This window comes from Strongylocentrotus purpuratus, unplaced genomic scaffold, assembly GCF_000002235.5.
Source record: "Strongylocentrotus purpuratus isolate Spur 01 unplaced genomic scaffold, Spur_5.0 spur5_scaffold_12, whole genome shotgun sequence".
Taxonomy (NCBI): domain Eukaryota; kingdom Metazoa; phylum Echinodermata; class Echinoidea; order Camarodonta; family Strongylocentrotidae; genus Strongylocentrotus; species Strongylocentrotus purpuratus.
This window is the reverse complement of record NW_022145597.1, coordinates 16,234,687-16,252,484: the sequence shown is the minus strand read 5'-3', so window position 1 is coordinate 16,252,484 and position 17,798 is coordinate 16,234,687. Positions and strand designations below refer to the sequence as shown.

At 38.1% G+C, this 17,798-nt stretch overlaps 1 protein-coding gene across 1 annotated transcript; it reads left to right on the top strand.

The window, feature by feature from the left end:
• Nucleotides 1-2,242: 2,242 nt before the first annotated feature.
• On the top strand, nucleotides 2,243-15,905 carry LOC576953 (centromere protein I). The gene is made up of 17 exons (XM_777215.5): nucleotides 2,243-2,317; nucleotides 3,677-3,888; nucleotides 4,292-4,429; nucleotides 4,987-5,105; nucleotides 5,801-5,908; nucleotides 6,622-6,717; nucleotides 7,158-7,382; nucleotides 7,896-8,042; nucleotides 8,938-9,058; nucleotides 9,710-9,789; nucleotides 10,312-10,429; nucleotides 10,989-11,208; nucleotides 11,799-11,952; nucleotides 12,426-12,550; nucleotides 13,580-13,634; nucleotides 14,252-14,461; nucleotides 15,296-15,905. Exons 2-17 carry the CDS (start codon nucleotides 3,729-3,731, stop codon nucleotides 15,482-15,484), a joined length of 2,265 nt encoding a protein of 754 aa, XP_782308.3. The 5' UTR covers nucleotides 2,243-2,317; nucleotides 3,677-3,728; the 3' UTR covers nucleotides 15,485-15,905.
• The last annotated feature ends 1,893 nt before the right edge of the window (nucleotides 15,906-17,798 follow it).

The window sequence follows — 17,798 nt, the reverse complement described above, 5'->3', positions numbered from 1 at the left end:
AACTAATCGTTGTACTATTCTCGTCTCTTAATCCTTGTTTGAATTCAGTTTTCCCCCTCCCGCGGGAAGCGCGGAAGCTTTGACGTTTCATTAATTATTAGAGAAAGAAGAAGATTTGTTATACCATTCTCGACTCTTATTACTTGACTGAATTCAGCCCCCCCCCCCCCCGCCTCCCGCGCGAAGCATGGAAACTTTGGCCTTTCATAGTTTAATGAAATTATTAGAGAAAGATGATTCGTTGTTTGTTCCATTTTCGACTCTTAATCCTTCTCTGAATTGAGTTCCCCCCCCTCTGTGACGTTTCATTAAATTATAAGGGAAAGGAGACGATTCTTTGTACTATTCTCGACTCTTAATCCTTGTCTGAATTCAGTTTTTCCCCGCCCGCGCATAGCGCGTAAGCTTTGACGGTTCATAAAATTATTAGGGGAAGAAGACGAATCGTTGTACCATTCTCGTCTTTTAATCCTTGTTTAAATTCAGTTTTCCCCCTCCCTCCCACGCGAAGCACGGAAGCTTCGGCCTTTCATAGTTTAATGAAATTATTAGAGAAAGAAGACGAATCTTTGTACCGTCCTCGACTCCTTATCCTTGTCTGAATTGAGTGCCCCCCCCTCCCGCGCGAAGCGCGGAAGCTTTGTCGTTTCATTAAATTATAAGGGAAAGGAGACAATTCTTTGTACCATTCTCGACTCTTAATCCTTGTCTGAATTCAGTTTTTCCCCGCCCGCGCGTACCGCGTAAGCTTTGACGTTTTATTACAATATTAGAGGAGGAAAACAATTCTTTGTACCATTCTCGACTCTTAATCCTTGTTTGAATTCAGTTTTCCCCCTCCCGCGCGTACCGCGTAAGCTTTGACGTTTCATTAAATTATTAGAGAAAGAAGATGATTCGTTGTTCCATTCTCGTCTCTTAATCCTTGTTTGAATTCAGTTTTCCCCCGCCCGCGCATAGCGCGTAAACTTCTGACGTTTCATTAAATTATTAGACAAAGAAGCCGATTCGTTTTACCATTCCTTGTCTGATTTCAGTTGCCCCCCCCCCCCCCGACCGAGCGAAACGCGGAAGCTTTTACATTTCATTAAACTATTAGAGAAAGAAGACGATTCGTTGTACCGTTCTGTATTTTCAATATTTTTTTTCTTTGTCTGCTCCTTTTTCGTCCTATGTCCTCTAACTGCCCCTACCGCTCCTGGCTACGCGCCTGCTTTAAAGGGAAAATGAAACAATCATGATTGCATGTGATAGCACACAAAAAATCACGGCCGGGAGCGTCATATCATAGTTTTGTGTAATCGGGCGAGGGCCGGGGCGTAGCGATCAAGCGAGATTTTGCAATGTTGAAATTATGCATTCTAGAAAATTCCGCTGTATTTCTTTTCTAGCTATATTTCTAAATTTCCTGGGGGACATGTCTCCCTATCGGGCCCAGGATTGCCGCCCCTGTCCATGATTACTACCAACATGAGTCAAATACAAGCACAAGCGAGTTGGTATGAGCTGAATCCAAATGAAGGACAAAATAAGAGTTATGAAGCGGCCCTACCGTTAATTTAAAATTTGACTGTTGAGTGTTCCCTCTCTTTGAAAGCACCCCTCTATCTCCGGTGTAAGTCAGTACGGGCCGGATTTTTGTGTATTACGGGCCGGACTTTGTTGCGTGAAAAAAGTAACTCTTTATCGGAATTTTTGGGAACACAAATTCGGTCCCTCCGAGGGAGGGAGGGGGGGGGGGGGGGAGTTGGGCTTTAATTCTTCTTTATCTTTCATTTTCACTTTTCTCTTCTCTTCCCTTTTCTTTTCCCTTCTCCTTTCTTTTCTCTTCTCCTTTTTTTCTTCTCCTCTTCTCCTTTTTTTTCCTCTTCTTTTCTTCCTCTTTTTTTTTTTTTTTTTTTTTTTTTTTGCGCCGCCAATAGGGGGGGGGGGGGGGGGGCCGCGGCCGTTTCGGCCCTCCCCCTGGATCCGCCACTGTATATTACAAATATATCAGAACTCTCATTGAATTTAACATGACTGACAGTTAGGCTAAGATCTACTTTTAAAAATTTGATATATAATAAGATTTTAAATGGTAATGATAAAATATATTTTGGTCGAACTAGGCTATAACTATTTATAACAATAATCGCCTTTTCATTGATAATATGTTATTTTTACCTCTTCGAAAGTTATCGACCAAAAAAAAAAAAAAAAAATAATAATCGCTAACTTTAGCGCGCATCGCGAGAAACGAGACTTTGATTGTCAGAGCACGAGATTTCCAATATTATGAATGTTTGGCGGCAGGCGTTAGATTTTATTGTTGCTTCAGGTAAAATTATGTTTTTAGCTTGTTATATTCGTTTTTAAGCATACTGTGTGAGAATTTCTATTTGCATGTATTTTGAGAATGGTTTAGAATTGGTTGCTTATGCTTCTTTTCCCAACGATATCGTGAATTTGCAAGGTATTTTTAAAAGACAATTTATTTTCAGTGACCACCAACATCTTTATGGGCGTGTGGGACTAGATTGTGTACAAATTGAGTTTGTACATGGGTCGCGCATCGCAGACCTAGCCTTAAATTTACTTAAAATGTTTAAAGGCTAGGTAATATGAAATATGATATTGATATCACACCTAGGCTTGATTGGCACCTATAGTATACCCCTGCTTCAAAATTCCAGAGTGATGTAAAAAAAACTTGTGAGTTTGCTTGCATGTCGGCATGATCATGATGGTGATTAACTTTAGATTTCTAACTTAACTAGTAGACCGAATTTTCCGTCTCTTTCGTTCGTTAATTAAGCCTCTTATTTGGAACGAAAGAGACGGAAAATTTGGTCTTGATGATGATGTGAATGTGAATGTGAATGTCACTGGACGTGACTTAGTTGTGCTTGTGAATGTAAGTTGTTTTGTGGACTCTTCTTTCTAAATTCCTCTATCACAGTAGGGGCGCTGGTCCGAGAATGAGGATCGTCCTCATAAACGCGGACAAAATGCATCCTCATAAACAGGGAACGTCTGCATTTTCGCGGACATTTTTTTTTCATCGGCGCTCTGCGGGTTTCGGGTTACCGAACCGCCCGCTGGCAATGCCACATTTGAATTCCCCAGGGGAAAAAATAACCCTATTTGACCGTCTACTTTTATGGGTTGTCCGTCTTCCCAAGGATTTATTGCTCATAATGTGAAGGTCTCTGTACAAAGTCAATGTAAAATGCATCAAGAAAATCATCCCGGAATCCGTTTTTTGCATCGCCAATGTGCCGATCAAAAATACAGAACATCTGCTTTTTAGCAGACGATCCTTGTTTTTGAGGACGCATTGGTCCGCGTTTACAAAGACGATCTTCGTTTATGAAGATGATCCTTATTCTCGGACCAGCACCCCTACTGTCTATAGTACTAGGTCTAGACTATATAATTATTTCTAGTACTTCTAGACTACTCATCATTCTCATAGACAAAGCAATTTGAAATCAATCAAGAATTTAACCAGAAATTTGAAAATAAAAATTAAGTGAACAATGCTGTAGAATAAACTCCACTCTAGACTCTAGCTGGGCCTACATTGATTGAATAGATTGTAAAATGTTTTAACTAATATTTATATATTAAATATTGTCTAATAGTTAGCATACAAGATCAATATTGCACTAAGATAAACTTTCTTTTTCTTCTTCAGAGGGGACTTTAAACTTGAGTCTTAAGAGAAGTTCCCCAAAGGACAAGGATGAATGTTTCCTAAGCAATTTAGTACATCATCTGAGCAATACAAAATGGCTGCCAGGTCACGTCAAAGCATAACCCCTCAAAAGTCAATGGTGAAATCTCCTTCCAAGAAGGAAAAAGAGAGTGTGAAACGACTGAAAGAGGCTGTCAAATTCTTCACAGATCGTAAGTATACATGGAAAGGGAACCAGTAATATTTGTATTATGTCGCTCATAGGATCTATTACTTTTATAATAATAACATTATTTTACTTCCAGATTCAAAGTTTTTATGAGCATCAGAGAGAATTTCTAATAGTTTTATAAAGCAGTTTTAAAGAGATTACAAAAAGAAAGTCCACAGGAGTAGACGAAAGCTTGCCCACAAAATTGAAGGTTGGTAGAAGCTTTAAAAACTACATTATAATAAAAATCCTTGTTTGTTATAATGGATAGCTAAATTGGTGGAAAAAACGGGTGGTCGTTTGATATCACTGTAATTCCTGAGATTACAAATTTGTACAGGAAAAGTCGGTTTAACTGGCAAATCTCTTTTAATATCTGTCTATCTCATGTTCTCCCCTGACAGCGACAAGTGATACCAAAGTTAGGGCCAACATCAAGCTTAGTAATGCCCTGGATACCATCATACAAGAAGCTCAGAGAAATGGTTTGAGTGAGGCGGTCATTCTAACTCTGGTCGATATAGCAGCATCAGCGAAATTTGGTAAGTGTACGTTAAGAGTGTCCTATAATCAGGGCTTTAAGTTTAACACTACCAACATGGGCCCTTGAACAATGACCCCCTCTCACAAAGACAGTGAAAATATGAACAGGGGCACAGCTCACATAGACCTCCATAATTACTCTTGGTACCCTCTGAAAAGAAATTAAGTGAGGAGCTCTGCTATAACTGTGCTCATATGTGGATGTACTATAGATGGATTATAGATTTTTTTTTCTTCTCTATTTTCTTCTTTTGGTAGATGAGTGTGACGAAAACTAGTTTTCTTAAATTTATTTATTGAGTGCCAAGCAAAAATCAAAAATTTCATTTCATAATGATTTCTTATTTTTTTCAAAGAATTATGGCATTATTCTCAGATTGAAGACATAACAAAAAGTTTTCATGAAGCACCTCCAGCATTTTGGCAGTGATTCTAAAATGCAAAAAGTGGGTTGGCTTCACGTGTACAAGATCTGTACAAACATAACCACGAAATGGTCTATTTGCTTAAAATTGTTAATACTGGCCATTTTGTGTACTTATATTTCCATTTGCAGCTGACTCCACCAATTCTCGTCTCATCAAGCATCTCCTACCAATGGATAGCATCCCGGAGGATGCGGCCGTACAGAGTATATCCTGGATGTGCACCAACAAGCCCTCTCATGAAAAACAGGTAGGATGAGATCTTGAACTTGTGCGTTGAGACCGTGATATTTTGATGTTAAAGTAGTCACCCAAAGAATCAAAAGTGTTTTGAATTGATGCAAAATTCATATCATTGCGAAGGGGAAGCCTTACTGATCAAATATAACCACTTCCCTCTTCAAAATATGTTTGGTGCCCGCAGTAATGATAATCATCTCTCAAAAATGTTAATTTTGAGATCCAGATTTTCTGCCTTCAGATGCTAGACACAGCTAGCCACAACATTGCATTTTACCCCTTTCCATGATATCTATATGATTTTCCAGCAAATTATTCATGTTTTTTCAAGAGAAAATCTTTCCACCCATATATAATTTGTCCATAATTATCAGTTGTTGTTAATTTTCTTTGGGTGCTTACGTTTACATTTAATATTTTATTTTTATTTTTAGCCAGACAGTAATCTACAGCAAACCTGGGATAATTATAGTATACAGCACTTTGTAACCTCAGGAAAAAGTGTTTTACTAAACCAAACTCTTAATGCATTCTAGTTGATTGTGAACCCGTAATCATATCTTTACCTATTTGAAAATATTTTTATGAGAATAACGGTTTATGATGTGATGTTATGGTAGCATGACTGCCTATATATATCTTGATACCTGATTTCAATTTTTCTCCGTGTATTCTCATTTCGTCATCCTATTCTAATCTCTACAGGCATTGCTTCTGAAGTGGATCGTATTGACCTTTGACCTCTTGGATGGAACAGAAAAGCTACATGCCTTGTATGGCATTATCTTCTACTTCATTGAGAATGATACCTTAGTGAGTACATGTCAGTTTGTAGTGAGAATTTTCCATGGGCTAATTCAAGATTTTTAAAAATTTAAAAATTTAATATACCGGTAGTGTGATATCTTTAACCAATCAAGGACAATTGTTTTTGTGGGCTAAATCTGTTCAAATTGGCAGCATATTTTGTTGCTACACTTTTCCAAGAAAAGATAATAATGTCTGGAAAGGAGGAGAAATTGTGGCAGAAGTTACAAAATGATGACAGGGACTTTGAATTTGTTAATACAGTGTATATTGTCAAGTCTATTTTAATTCCTTTTGCCCTGTAACATAAAAAAGATAAGTTAGCAATTGATTGCTATTGTGCAGTTGACCATGATGTGCCATCAACCATACAATCAATTGATATTTAAAGCTTTATGTTATGGGGCACAGGGCTCTGTTTCATGAAACTCGTTATCAATAAAAAAAAAAAAATCTAAATTTCTATGACCAATTTGCTCTCAGCCAATCAGATGCCATGATTTTAGTAGCTTATAACAATTATTGTAAGTTGTTAATGATAACATGTTTTGTGAAACAGGGTGCCGGTGTCATACAGTTCTTTCTGCTTATGCAGATGTATTACCGTGTATAGAACTCTGCATCAAAGTTTATGAACTAATTCCCAAAAATGGAAATGAGGCAGATTCCTACACTATAAAATAAAATAAAAAATGCAATTTTTTGGTTTCCCTTTTCAGTGCCCACATGCCTGCCATCTTCTCTATCTATTGACGAGAAAAGAAGACGTCATCGCTCACAGAGTGAGAAAACTCCTCAGTGTACAGAGGAGAGTGGTAAGTATCCCTTCTTTTGATTATATTGAAAAAGGACATTACCGTAAGTCCTGGTGAGAAATGAAAAATTACAGTCTCAAAAAATATATGCTGAATGAATGATATCTACTGTTTGGAACCAAAAGGACATTATATCTTTGTAAAAGTGGAAGAGTTAATGGCCTTCTAGCTCCTGACAGACGAGATGTAAAGAATGTAAGAAATGAATTAGATGAGAGTAATGATAAGCATACCTATGAATGCAGTGTTTCTCCTTACTACCTCTGCAGAGAATTGAATCCGGGTCCCAGAGAATGTAGAAGATGGAGACTGGTGATAGTATGTCTTCAAGAGGTTGCAGAGGCTGTCAAACAGGATGAGAAGAAGATTTTTCTGAAGGCTACTGTTATTTGGTGAATCATTTTCTTTTGACCCTACTTTTTCTCACTTTTTGTTTCCAGGGTTCACAGCCCCACATCACAGGACTGCTTTCCATCTACAAGGTCTTCGCCCCTCACCTTGTCTCACTGTCCCTGCCGTCAACACAGAGGGCCTACTTCAAGCTGACGGACCGTAACTGGGCGTCCAAGGTGCGCGAGGCGAGAGAGAGGATCCAGGAGGGAAGGCCGGCCAATACGAGCATGCAGAGGGATGCGGCTCATAGAACAATCACAGACGTTGCCATGGTAGGTAGCCATCTTATTTGTCATGGAAACTAAATGTCACAGGGTCAAGGTTAGGGTTGGGGTTAGGGTAAAATAACAGGATGTTCCATACACAAAAGTTCAAACCTGTAAACTTGCAACTTTGGAAGGAGTGTGTACTGAAGTGGCAGTTGGGTTCAGAGAGTTTTGGGGTTCTCTATAAACACTTAAGCGCAGTGCTATGCAAGTATAGGCCCAAGTACAACATAAGCTCACTAACCTCTACATCGCCTACCTTAATATCATTAGATAGTACTGGAAACTATTGCACGCTTTTTCATTCAAAAAACGTGGGATAGTCTCAGAAAATGAATCACACGTGACAGCGTTTGACCTATCATATGATTAGTATCTAGGAGTGAGTTGTATAATATCCAATATGATATCCCAATACTTTTGCTATTATAATACAGACCTTCCTCAAAGATATGCTTTTCCCAAATAATGAGGAAGAATCAACAGACTCTATGTTTCTCAAATTAAACTTTCTTTCAGGTGCAAAAGAGGAGGAAGCTCAACCCTGTACCTGACCTGCGCTCTTCTTACACGACCCTTGACCCCAGGGCAGAGGTCATGACGAAAGTGCCCCTTGAGCAGGTCAAGTCTTTTGAAGAGTTTCTCGACACCTTTGACCACCTGGAGGTAAGCCAAAATAAGTCTTTGTCACCACTAGGCCCCAAAATGCATACATATTTTTTGACGATCATTTAGATCGCCTTCTGATAGTCTTTGATCTTCATCTCCCCATTTCATTATGGTGTTTGTTCTTTTTAAAGGACCTGACTAAACATCCCTTGAAGCAGGGATTTCATAATTTAATTCAAATCTTTGAGTCTGGTATTCTAAACTAACTCGATGACATAATAGGTTCTAGGTTTCGTATAATTTGCCCCCACTTGTTTTCTTAAAACTCGTAATCAATATTAAGTACTATCCTAAAATTGATATTGAGTAACTAGGCACTGTGGCGTGTGCCTGTAATCCAGCTTACTGTGGAAGTTACAAACTGATTCAGCCGAGGGCGCAGGTTCGAAACTGAGTCACGTCTTTCGGATGGTGACGTTTAAAGGTTGGTCCCCAGACGTAAATAATCATATCTGACTGACCCACGTATGTAAAAACACAATACACACACACGCACACAATATTGAGTAATGGCTATAGAAAGATTTAGAATTTAAGTTTGTAAATGTAACTTTAGTTGGGAATAAGTAAAAAACGCTGATTCACATTTGACATGGCAATTATCACCCTTGTTTTTTTCCATCCCACTTGCCATTCACATACACGTAAATAGAAAAAACTGTCACAGTTTTCCACGTCTTTTGTCAATGAATCCCAAGTGTTCAAATGGATGGAACTGAATTTAAATCACATTAAAATGATATGACAAACTTCAAAAACTATTATCATAAACAATGGTGTTCTTGTTCAGTCTACTGTAAAAAAAAAATATTAAAAAAACAACAACATGTTTCATGGCAGTTATAGAAACTTACTTCATACATGTATCTCTGACCTTTGAACTTTGACCCAGCTACCAAGCCAGGCTGCCGCCGTGCTTAGGTCACCTGTCTTACAGTATCTGGTGGCATGTAGGAGGGACCAGGCCACCACGCAGAGACTCAACTTCTGGCTCTCACAGACACTACAAATAGGTATTGAAAATGACTCTAGATCTGATTTTTTAAATATTTTTTTAATCACAAATGTGATAAACAATGTTGCTACAGAGCATGTTTTTAATCAATTAGAAAGGTACTCTCAAATTGTATCAATTTTGTTGTCAATACAACATCAATTTCATAAACTTTTAAAAATGCTGGAAAGCAGTTGGAAAATATATCCCTTCTAGTTTGTATGAAGTAGAAATATGTGGAGGTTTGAATTGGCTGAAATTCATCTTCAGATTCCATGATCCACAAGGTGATATTCAAAGTTCAAGGCAAACTTCAAGAGATAATTGAACTTGAGGTTGTTTTAAGACATAGACAAAAAAATGAAAAATGTGATTGCTTTTGTAATTACCTTTTCCAAATATACCAATATCAACAAATTTGACCTGGTAGTTACAGATGGTTATTGGAAAAATTGTCAATTGCGAGCCAACATGCCTGAGTAGAAAAATAAAATCAGGGTTAATTGGGCTAAAACAGCCTCAATCACCTCATGTTTTATAATTTGGGCCAATTTGAAGAGGGGGGGGGGGGGGGGGGGGAGGGGTGGAGTTTGAATTTAAAAGAACAGATTATTTGACATGGAATTACTCAAAGGTATTAATTTTTGTAATTTAACTTCTTTTTCCACAGAGCTCATGGATTCAGGGAGCTGTAATGGGAGAACAGAGCAACTTCTCCAGCTGCTGATCAACTTTATGGATTTTATTCAGGTATGATTATGATTATGATTATTATTATACCCACCCACACAAAAAAGAGGATATAATATTATTATTATACCCACCCACACAAAAAAGAGGATATAATATTATTATTATACCCACCCACACAAAAAAGAGGATATAATATTCTATATCAAGCGATAGAAGCCAAGAGGGCCCCATTTCACAAATCTTGTCATCAGTGACAAATGACAGTTGTTGTTATAAGCTAGTGAAATCCTTGCCTTTGATTGGTTATCAGCAGATTTGTCACTGATTTTTGTGATTTGTCATTGAAAAAAGGCTTTGTGAAATGGTCCCAGGAGGTTGCAGCACTAGGATGACTGGTAGAACACTGAGCAGCCTCTGATGAGCAAAAGTTATTTGAGCCAAATGTACAATTTGCTTTGAAAGAAAGATGTTTGAAATTGCTACCACTCACTACTGAGTATTAATATGTGAATGTTTTGAGAATTTGCAATACGATTTCGTAAAATGATGTATTTTATTTCTTTATTCTTCAATGTTTAGGAGAGCGTTCCAGTTTGTGAGCAGTTCTTGACGAGGTATCTATTGACATGGAACGGTCACGATTACAGGCCGTACATACTCAAGATGATCAGCAGATTTAGGATATATCAATTCCATGGTAAGGTGCTTTTTTTATTGTAGTAGGAATAAGAAATCAAGTCTCAATAATTTGAGCAAAGAGAAATGAGATAGGAAGGAAAAGGAAACAGGAAGAGGTTGAAAGACGTGTTAAGGAAGACAGTAGAGAAATTGACTTGGAAATATCCACAGACAGGATGAGATGAGGAGCGTTAACGAGGAGACCCGAATTCCATAGAGGGGACCCACAGGATGATGATGACGCTATCTGAATGAGCCTTGATAGTATTTATTTATGTCTAGTTATCTTAATATTTTGATGAAAGAAGATAAATGTGCATTGCTTTTTGTTCAAGCTTTCAATACTTTGGAGTTTCCACTGTTACCTTTTCTCAGAAAGTAGATTGAAAATAATACTTTGGATTTTGAACAAAGCCTTCTTAAATCCATTGTTTTCAATAACTGGATATAGAATGCGAGAATTTATTAGTCAATCTGTTAACGAGATAAAATATTTAACGGTAATGGTATACTGCACCGTCTTTAAAAAACAATTTAAACCTTCCTCATATGCTTGTCCTTCTTTTCTTTGACTTCAGTCCTCAACGACCTGGTCCTGGAACCGCTCCGGGCGCTGTTCTTCAGTTCTTCTGTCTACTTCAAGTGCCAGGTCCTTCACACGCTGACAGAGCTCCTGCGGAACTACGTAACCCACGAGATCAGCCGGTATCATGAGACGGCACAGAGGCAGAAGGTGGAGGAGACAGAGACATTGTTGGAGGACGATGACGACATGGAGGCACGTCCTCTTCATTCAAGGTACATATAAGTTGCAGTCACTTATAAAAGTCAAACTTAACTCTAAGTTGGACTTTAAAATTATGGAGAGCTATTCGTTAAGTCCAACTTGGAGATAAGTTCAACTTAGGATCTTTGTGAAACACCCCCCTGGTCATCAAACTTGGAGATCTTTAACTTTGAGATGGTTGGTTTCGTAACATCAGGATAGGGTAATATTTTTCTGTGTGAAATGATGTAAGTGAAATATCCCACCAAAAAGAACTGGGAGGTCAGAGGAATAATATCTAGACTCTCAGCAGCTGAAAAACGTTTTGCAGTAGCTGGATCAAAGTCTTGGAACAGCATCCCCTTTTCCATAAGGGAAATTACCTGTCTTGCCACCTTCAAAAGATCCCTCAAAATTTACTTTTTCCCCAGTGATCTATGTGATCTACTTCCTGTGAGACTATATTTTTTGTCCTCTTTTCATATATTTGTATTTGTAAGCGCTATGGTACAGCAAATCCCATTAGTTATAATGATTATATTAACTACAACCAAACATCAGCAACAACAACAACAACAGTGACAACAACGATACTGATGACATATCTTTTCTCTCCGTGCAGTTCATCTGTATTCTCTATTCGGGTGGCATACTTTGACCCGATGAACACGGTCAAGAAGCTGGTGGAGTTTGTGGATGGACTGTGCTCCGTCGCTCTTCAGCTTCATCAGCATCATTCCCTTCTCTTGCATCACACGCTCACCTTCTTTGAACTGGTGAGTAATAAGCGTCAATTGATTCAGAAATCTGACATTAGATTCATTGATTACTGGCACTCAGAATCACCCTCACATAACCTCTTGTCTTAATAGAGAAGGTTGAGTTCTGGGAAGAGGTGAAAATTGTATTATGCGTGGTGTGGAAGAACATCAGATTAAAAATGTTTCCTGAAAAGCATGGCTTTTCAAATGCCTTAATATAACATCATAAAAATCAGGATGAATTTTTTATGCCACATGTTTGTGTATATAGTCCCATATACATCTCTTTGTGTATAGTGCTTGTAACTTTACCAAGACCACTAAGTGTTTAAAAAAAAAGAAACTAGTTTTCAAAAAATATATTTTGAATGTGTAATTCCAAATATATATTTAACCTTGAAAACTTTGCCAGTATGCCTGCGCACTTCGGTACTCGATAGTCTTTGATTGTAAAATAATCCTAGCTCCATCATTTTTTCTATTCACAGGTGGCGTCTCTCTACACGAAGCATGGTATTGTCTTTTCGCAGATGCCGGCGAAGATAAACTGCTACCGGGCCATGTTTGGTATAGATCCCACGGCGTGCTCTAGGATGTGCCAGATCATCTGCAAGTAGGTTCCTTAACATGTCATGAATTTATTAAGTTTGCTCTTCAGGCTTGCTAATGAAACTGCACAGTTCCATGTATATTTGGTATTGATCCCATGGCCTACATTAGCATACGTTTGATTACCTGCCCCTGTGGTGAAGATCGGTAGAAAGAATTAGGTTGGTTTGAATAAAGAGGATGCTCAAGACAAGAAGAAGTGGAGGGAGGGAAGCAAGTAACCCTTCGTAATAGGGAAAATGCTGACGTTGACGATGTGTTCCAAACTTTCGCTAGTCTACTTCTCAGATTTGTTCTGCTTTCCTCTAGAGGAGTTTGCTATCAGGTTTATAAAAACCAAGTGCAACCCTAAGTTAACCCTATATCTTTGATAAAATGAAGCCCATAGCAAATATTGCCAGAGCAAGTGTATGGTCACCCATTAATATCCATAGGTATAATCTAATCGGAAAAGGAAACATGTTCTCCTTTGATAATTTTTCTTAATTGAGGTGTTTCAAATGGTTATTTGTACCAACCTGGCTATGGTGAAAATGGAATTGTTTGATTTGAAAAAGAATGGGTTTTGAAAAATAGAAAGTTTTTCATCAATAGCTTCTGTGACTCGCTGATCTGATTAGTGATGTAAATCACACATCTAATTGGTAAAGTAAATTCACAATCAGTAGAAAAATCGCCTGTTTTGGTATTAGCTTTCACAAAACAATTGCTTACCGAAACAGGCAACTTTTAAAGAAAAAAACATCTTTCAAGCTTTCGTAGACGACATTCAGTTAACAGTTAAAGCCTGTCTGCACCAGGTTGGCCAGGGGGGATTAGAGCTCCCTGCATGGACACTGACAGGCGGTTATCTCATTAAATCAGCTCTCAGTTAACATAAGAAAAAGGGGATCATGGGAGACCAACAGGCACCGATAAGGCATTTTTGCTATATAGAGGGCACAAGTAGCTATAAGTAGTGCGGTGGGGCTTTAAATGGTAGGACAAAGAAACATTGATTTCTTATTTTGTTTCTTATTGTTTCTCCTTGCAGTTACAAGGCAGAGTTCACCGCACTGCATGCTGACAATGACATCCACAAACAATGGGTAAGCTACATGTATGAAAGCTAGATCCTCCCATGTTCACGTCACTTACCATTTCCATACACTTATAGCCCGTCTGTACTAGTTTGGCCAGGGGGATTAGACCTCCCTGCAAGGTCACTGACAGGTATATCTCATCAAATCAGCTCTCAATTAACATAAGAAAAATGGGACCATGGGGAACCAATGGTCACCGATTAGGCATTGTTTGCTATATAGAGAGCAGTGGGGCTTAGGATGGTGTTGTGGCCCAGGGGATAAGTCTCTAGACTGAACCATAATTTAGCACTAACTTCCATTGGTAAGACATTATCTGCATTTCCCACACTCGGCCCAGACAAGGTAAATGGGTACCTGCTAGGAATTTATTCTGTAAAATGCGTGAGCGCTGTAATGACAGCCATGCTTAAGCATGGGGTTGATCATAATGGAGACCAGGAGTGTCGATGTGCCAGACATGAGCGCTATTCAAGGACCCACTATTATCAATATTATTATTGTTATAATTACGTTTATCTTGCCATGACGGTCTTTTAAGGCGTTTTCAATGTTATGTGTAAACGAGACCCTTTCCATTTGTTTACCACTGACATGTGTCTCCTGAAAACATTCCACCACAGGAGGAGATGAAGAAAGGCATCATCGTCCTGAACAGCATCATCCTGACGCTCTGTAACTGCCTGTGGCGGACCAGGGCCTTTGATACCACCATGGATCACGGGGTTTCCCTGGAGTACATGGAAGCCACCAAGATACCCAACCCCAACAAGATATTCTCCATGCAGGGCAGTCTGGCTACGGTCTGCTTCTGCAAGAAATTCTTCGTAGAGGTAATTCTGATGATGAAATGGTCATGGTAGTGGTAGTGGTAGTGGTGGTTAATAGTGGTGGTTGTGGTGGAAATGGTGATCCGAACCCCAACAAGATATTCTCCATGCAGGGCGGTCTGGCTACGGTCTGCTTCTGCAAGAAATTCTTCGTAGAGGTAATTCTGATGATGAAATGGTCATGGTAGTGGTAGTGGTAGTGGTGGTTAATAGTGGTGGTTGTGGTGGAAATGGTGATCCCAACCCCAACAAGATATTCTCCATGCAGGGCGGTCTGGCTTCGGTCTGCTTCTGCAAGAAATTCTTTGAAGAGGTAATTCTGATGAAGTGGTAGTGGTGGTTGTGGTGGTGGAAATGGTAACCACGTTGATGGAGTGGCAATAGTAGTGTTAGTGTTGCTGTTGCAAGTATTGGCAGTAGTATTAGTAATAGTAATGGTAATGGTATTGGTTGTTCTAGTGGTAGCAGTAGTGGTGGTGATTGTGGTGGCGGTGGCTGTGTAGTTAGTGATAGTGGCAGTGGATGGGGTGGTAGTGGTGATGTTGGTGGTGGTAGTGGTGTAGTAGTCTTAGAAGTAGCAGTAACAGTAGTATTCAGGAGACAGAGCATGCTTAAAATATATCTTGGACCCGTTTCACTAAGCCTTTTTCAATGACAAATTACAAAAATCAGTGACAATCTGCTGATAACCAATCAGAAGCAAGGATTTCAGGAGCTTATAACAAAAACTGTCATTTGTCACTGATGACAAGTTCTGTGAAGTGCCTCCTGGTCTTTTACCTGATCCCTTTCTCTAAAAATATGGTTTTCATTGTCTCTTTTTGACTCACTTTACAGACTCAACCAGCAAGTAAGTGGGTAGAGCCCCAGATGATTAAGAGCGTTCACAAACCTGTCTACATGGAATTCCTACAGAGGGAGAGGATGGATGGGATCGTCAACTTCATCCAAACGTTTATACGACGGACAGGAGCGAGTCAGACCACAGATACTAGTAAACTTGAACAGACAAGCACCCAAAATTGAAGATATGTGAACAACTTCATCCAAACGTTTATACGACGGACAGGAATGAGTCAGACCACGGACAGTAAACTTGAACAGACAAGCACTCAAAGTTGAGCATATGTGAACAACTTCATCCAAACGTTTATACGACGGACAGGAGCAAGTCAGACCATGGACAGTAAACTTGAACAGACAAGCACTCAAAGTTGAGCATATGTGAACAACTTCATCCAAACGTTTATACGACGGACAGGAGCGAGTCAGACCACGGACAGTAAACTTAAACAGACAAGCACTAAAAGTTAAGGATATGTGAACACACACTTTGGAGAGGTGGGACATGGCCACCTGTATCGAAGAACTGTATCGTGGATTAATAATGAACATTATACATTTGGTCATGAAATAAAAATGAGGTGGTAATTTCATAGTGTCAATTTTGATTTTATTTTATTTATTTATTTACTTACTTGCAGAATCATGGTAAGATGTTGATATTTGGACTTAACCTACATACTAGGAGTCAAGGACAAGGTTTAAAACTGGCCTTAACTTAGGTGGCCTTCCAAGCATTCCCCCCCACCCCCTGTTTTCTGTATTTCCAAGTTGATATTATTTACAGTAAAAAAAATGCTTTCATAGTCGTGGTCTCATAGTAATAAAACGTGAAACAGTAATATTTCTGAGAAGCTAAATTTAGTTCATGAAGGATCACCTTCACGCTTTATGTAGTTAGGTGACACATAGATTTATAGTGTTAAAAAAAGGTGACATGAACAAAATAGATTACCTTAATTTTCAAATTTGGGGAATAAGCCAAGTAACATAGAATACGGCACCTAAGAGTTTGTTCTGGAATGCTTGCATTTTCAAGCATTCACAAATTTATTGATGACTTTTTATTTCATACATTCTTTCATTTGGTTCTCATGCTGATTTACTCAATCGTGAATATGTCAGGGGTAATATTGGTTTCAGAAACTAACAGATAATGCTATATTCACCTAGATGCAGTATTAGACAAATTAGAAAAGATGCATTAGAAAACTAAAAACAAAAGAAGACCATGTACATAACTCTAGAAGCTAATTTTATAATTAAAGTATGTACAGTATTTGGTCGTATACCTCCTTGCCATATTGCACCACAAGAAATAAAAAATTTCACCAAACTCAGAACGTTGACCAATGTCATGTAAAAACTTTTAAAACAAACTAAGTTAGTAAATAATAATTCCGTATTCCATAAATTTACTTTTGATGAAAGACTGCAAAAAAATTCTTTTGAATCATTTGATATTGTTTTAATGAAACTGTACATGTATATACTAAATATTTTAGTGCACTTCCAGATTTTAACAGATGTATTTTATCAATTTTGGAACAAGCAAAATTTGCATAAATATCCGATCTTGAGCATAATGGTGGTAAACAAGACTATTGTTTATACATCATGTTCTATGAGCAATAGTATATCTGATTATGAGCAATAGTATATCTGATTATGAGCAATATGACCAGGGGGGTGTTTCACAAAGATCCTAAGTCGAACTTAACTCTAAGTTGGTCTTAACATTATGGAGAGCCATTTGTAGCCTGAAAATAAAATATATTCAAAAGCAAAAATTCAAGTATTTTAGACTTTTCATAAATTCCACATCAAGAACATGAAATCTCCTTGATATTATAGTAATAGGAAATCTCAATGATTCAAACCAACATTTTTTGCCTTTCGGCTTTCCATAATTGTTAAGTCCAACTTAGAGATAAGTTCAACTTAGGATCTTTGTGAAACACCCCCTAGGGCCCCGTCTTATAAACAGTTGTGATTAATCGCTACTTATTTTGCTATTGATATCGATCGCAACTATGTAAATAAGAGATAGGAGACTGTAAAATTATGATTGATTGGAGGACTTGCAATTGATTCGGATCAATCTAAACTCTTTATAAGACAGGGTCTAGATGAGGGTTGTGCATGCTGGAGCTTCCTCATTAACGCTTGTTTGGTTTTTAATTGCTTATGATTTTTATATTGACATTTACTTTAAATCAAAGTGTTGCTATAGTGCCTTCGCTAGCCTGTATATTAGCCCATATATTAGCTTGTATCTTGTACATAATATGATATCTACATATTTGTAAACTTAATTTATATACATGTATGTTTTGTTTTCATGTTTTCCCATTCTTTGTATATTTAATTGTGAATATGTATGCATCAATGTAAATAAATATGTTCATTATGCTTTATAAACAAATGGATATTTGTTCCCTTTCTTTGTGTTATCTATTTTACAACTATGAATTGCATAAATTTTGCTTCTTGTAGG

Excerpts from the sequence above, each read along its gene's own strand:
- LOC576953 (XM_777215.5), top strand. The coding sequence starts at position 3,729 with ATGTTTCCTAAGCAATTTAGTACATCATCTGAGCAATACAAAATGGCT. Across the intron at positions 11,953-12,425 it reads CGCTCACCTTCTTTGAACTG|GTGGCGTCTCTCTACACGAA; the intron begins GTGAGTAATAAG and ends TTCTATTCACAG. Across the intron at positions 13,635-14,251 it reads ATGACATCCACAAACAATGG|GAGGAGATGAAGAAAGGCAT; the intron begins GTAAGCTACATG and ends ATTCCACCACAG.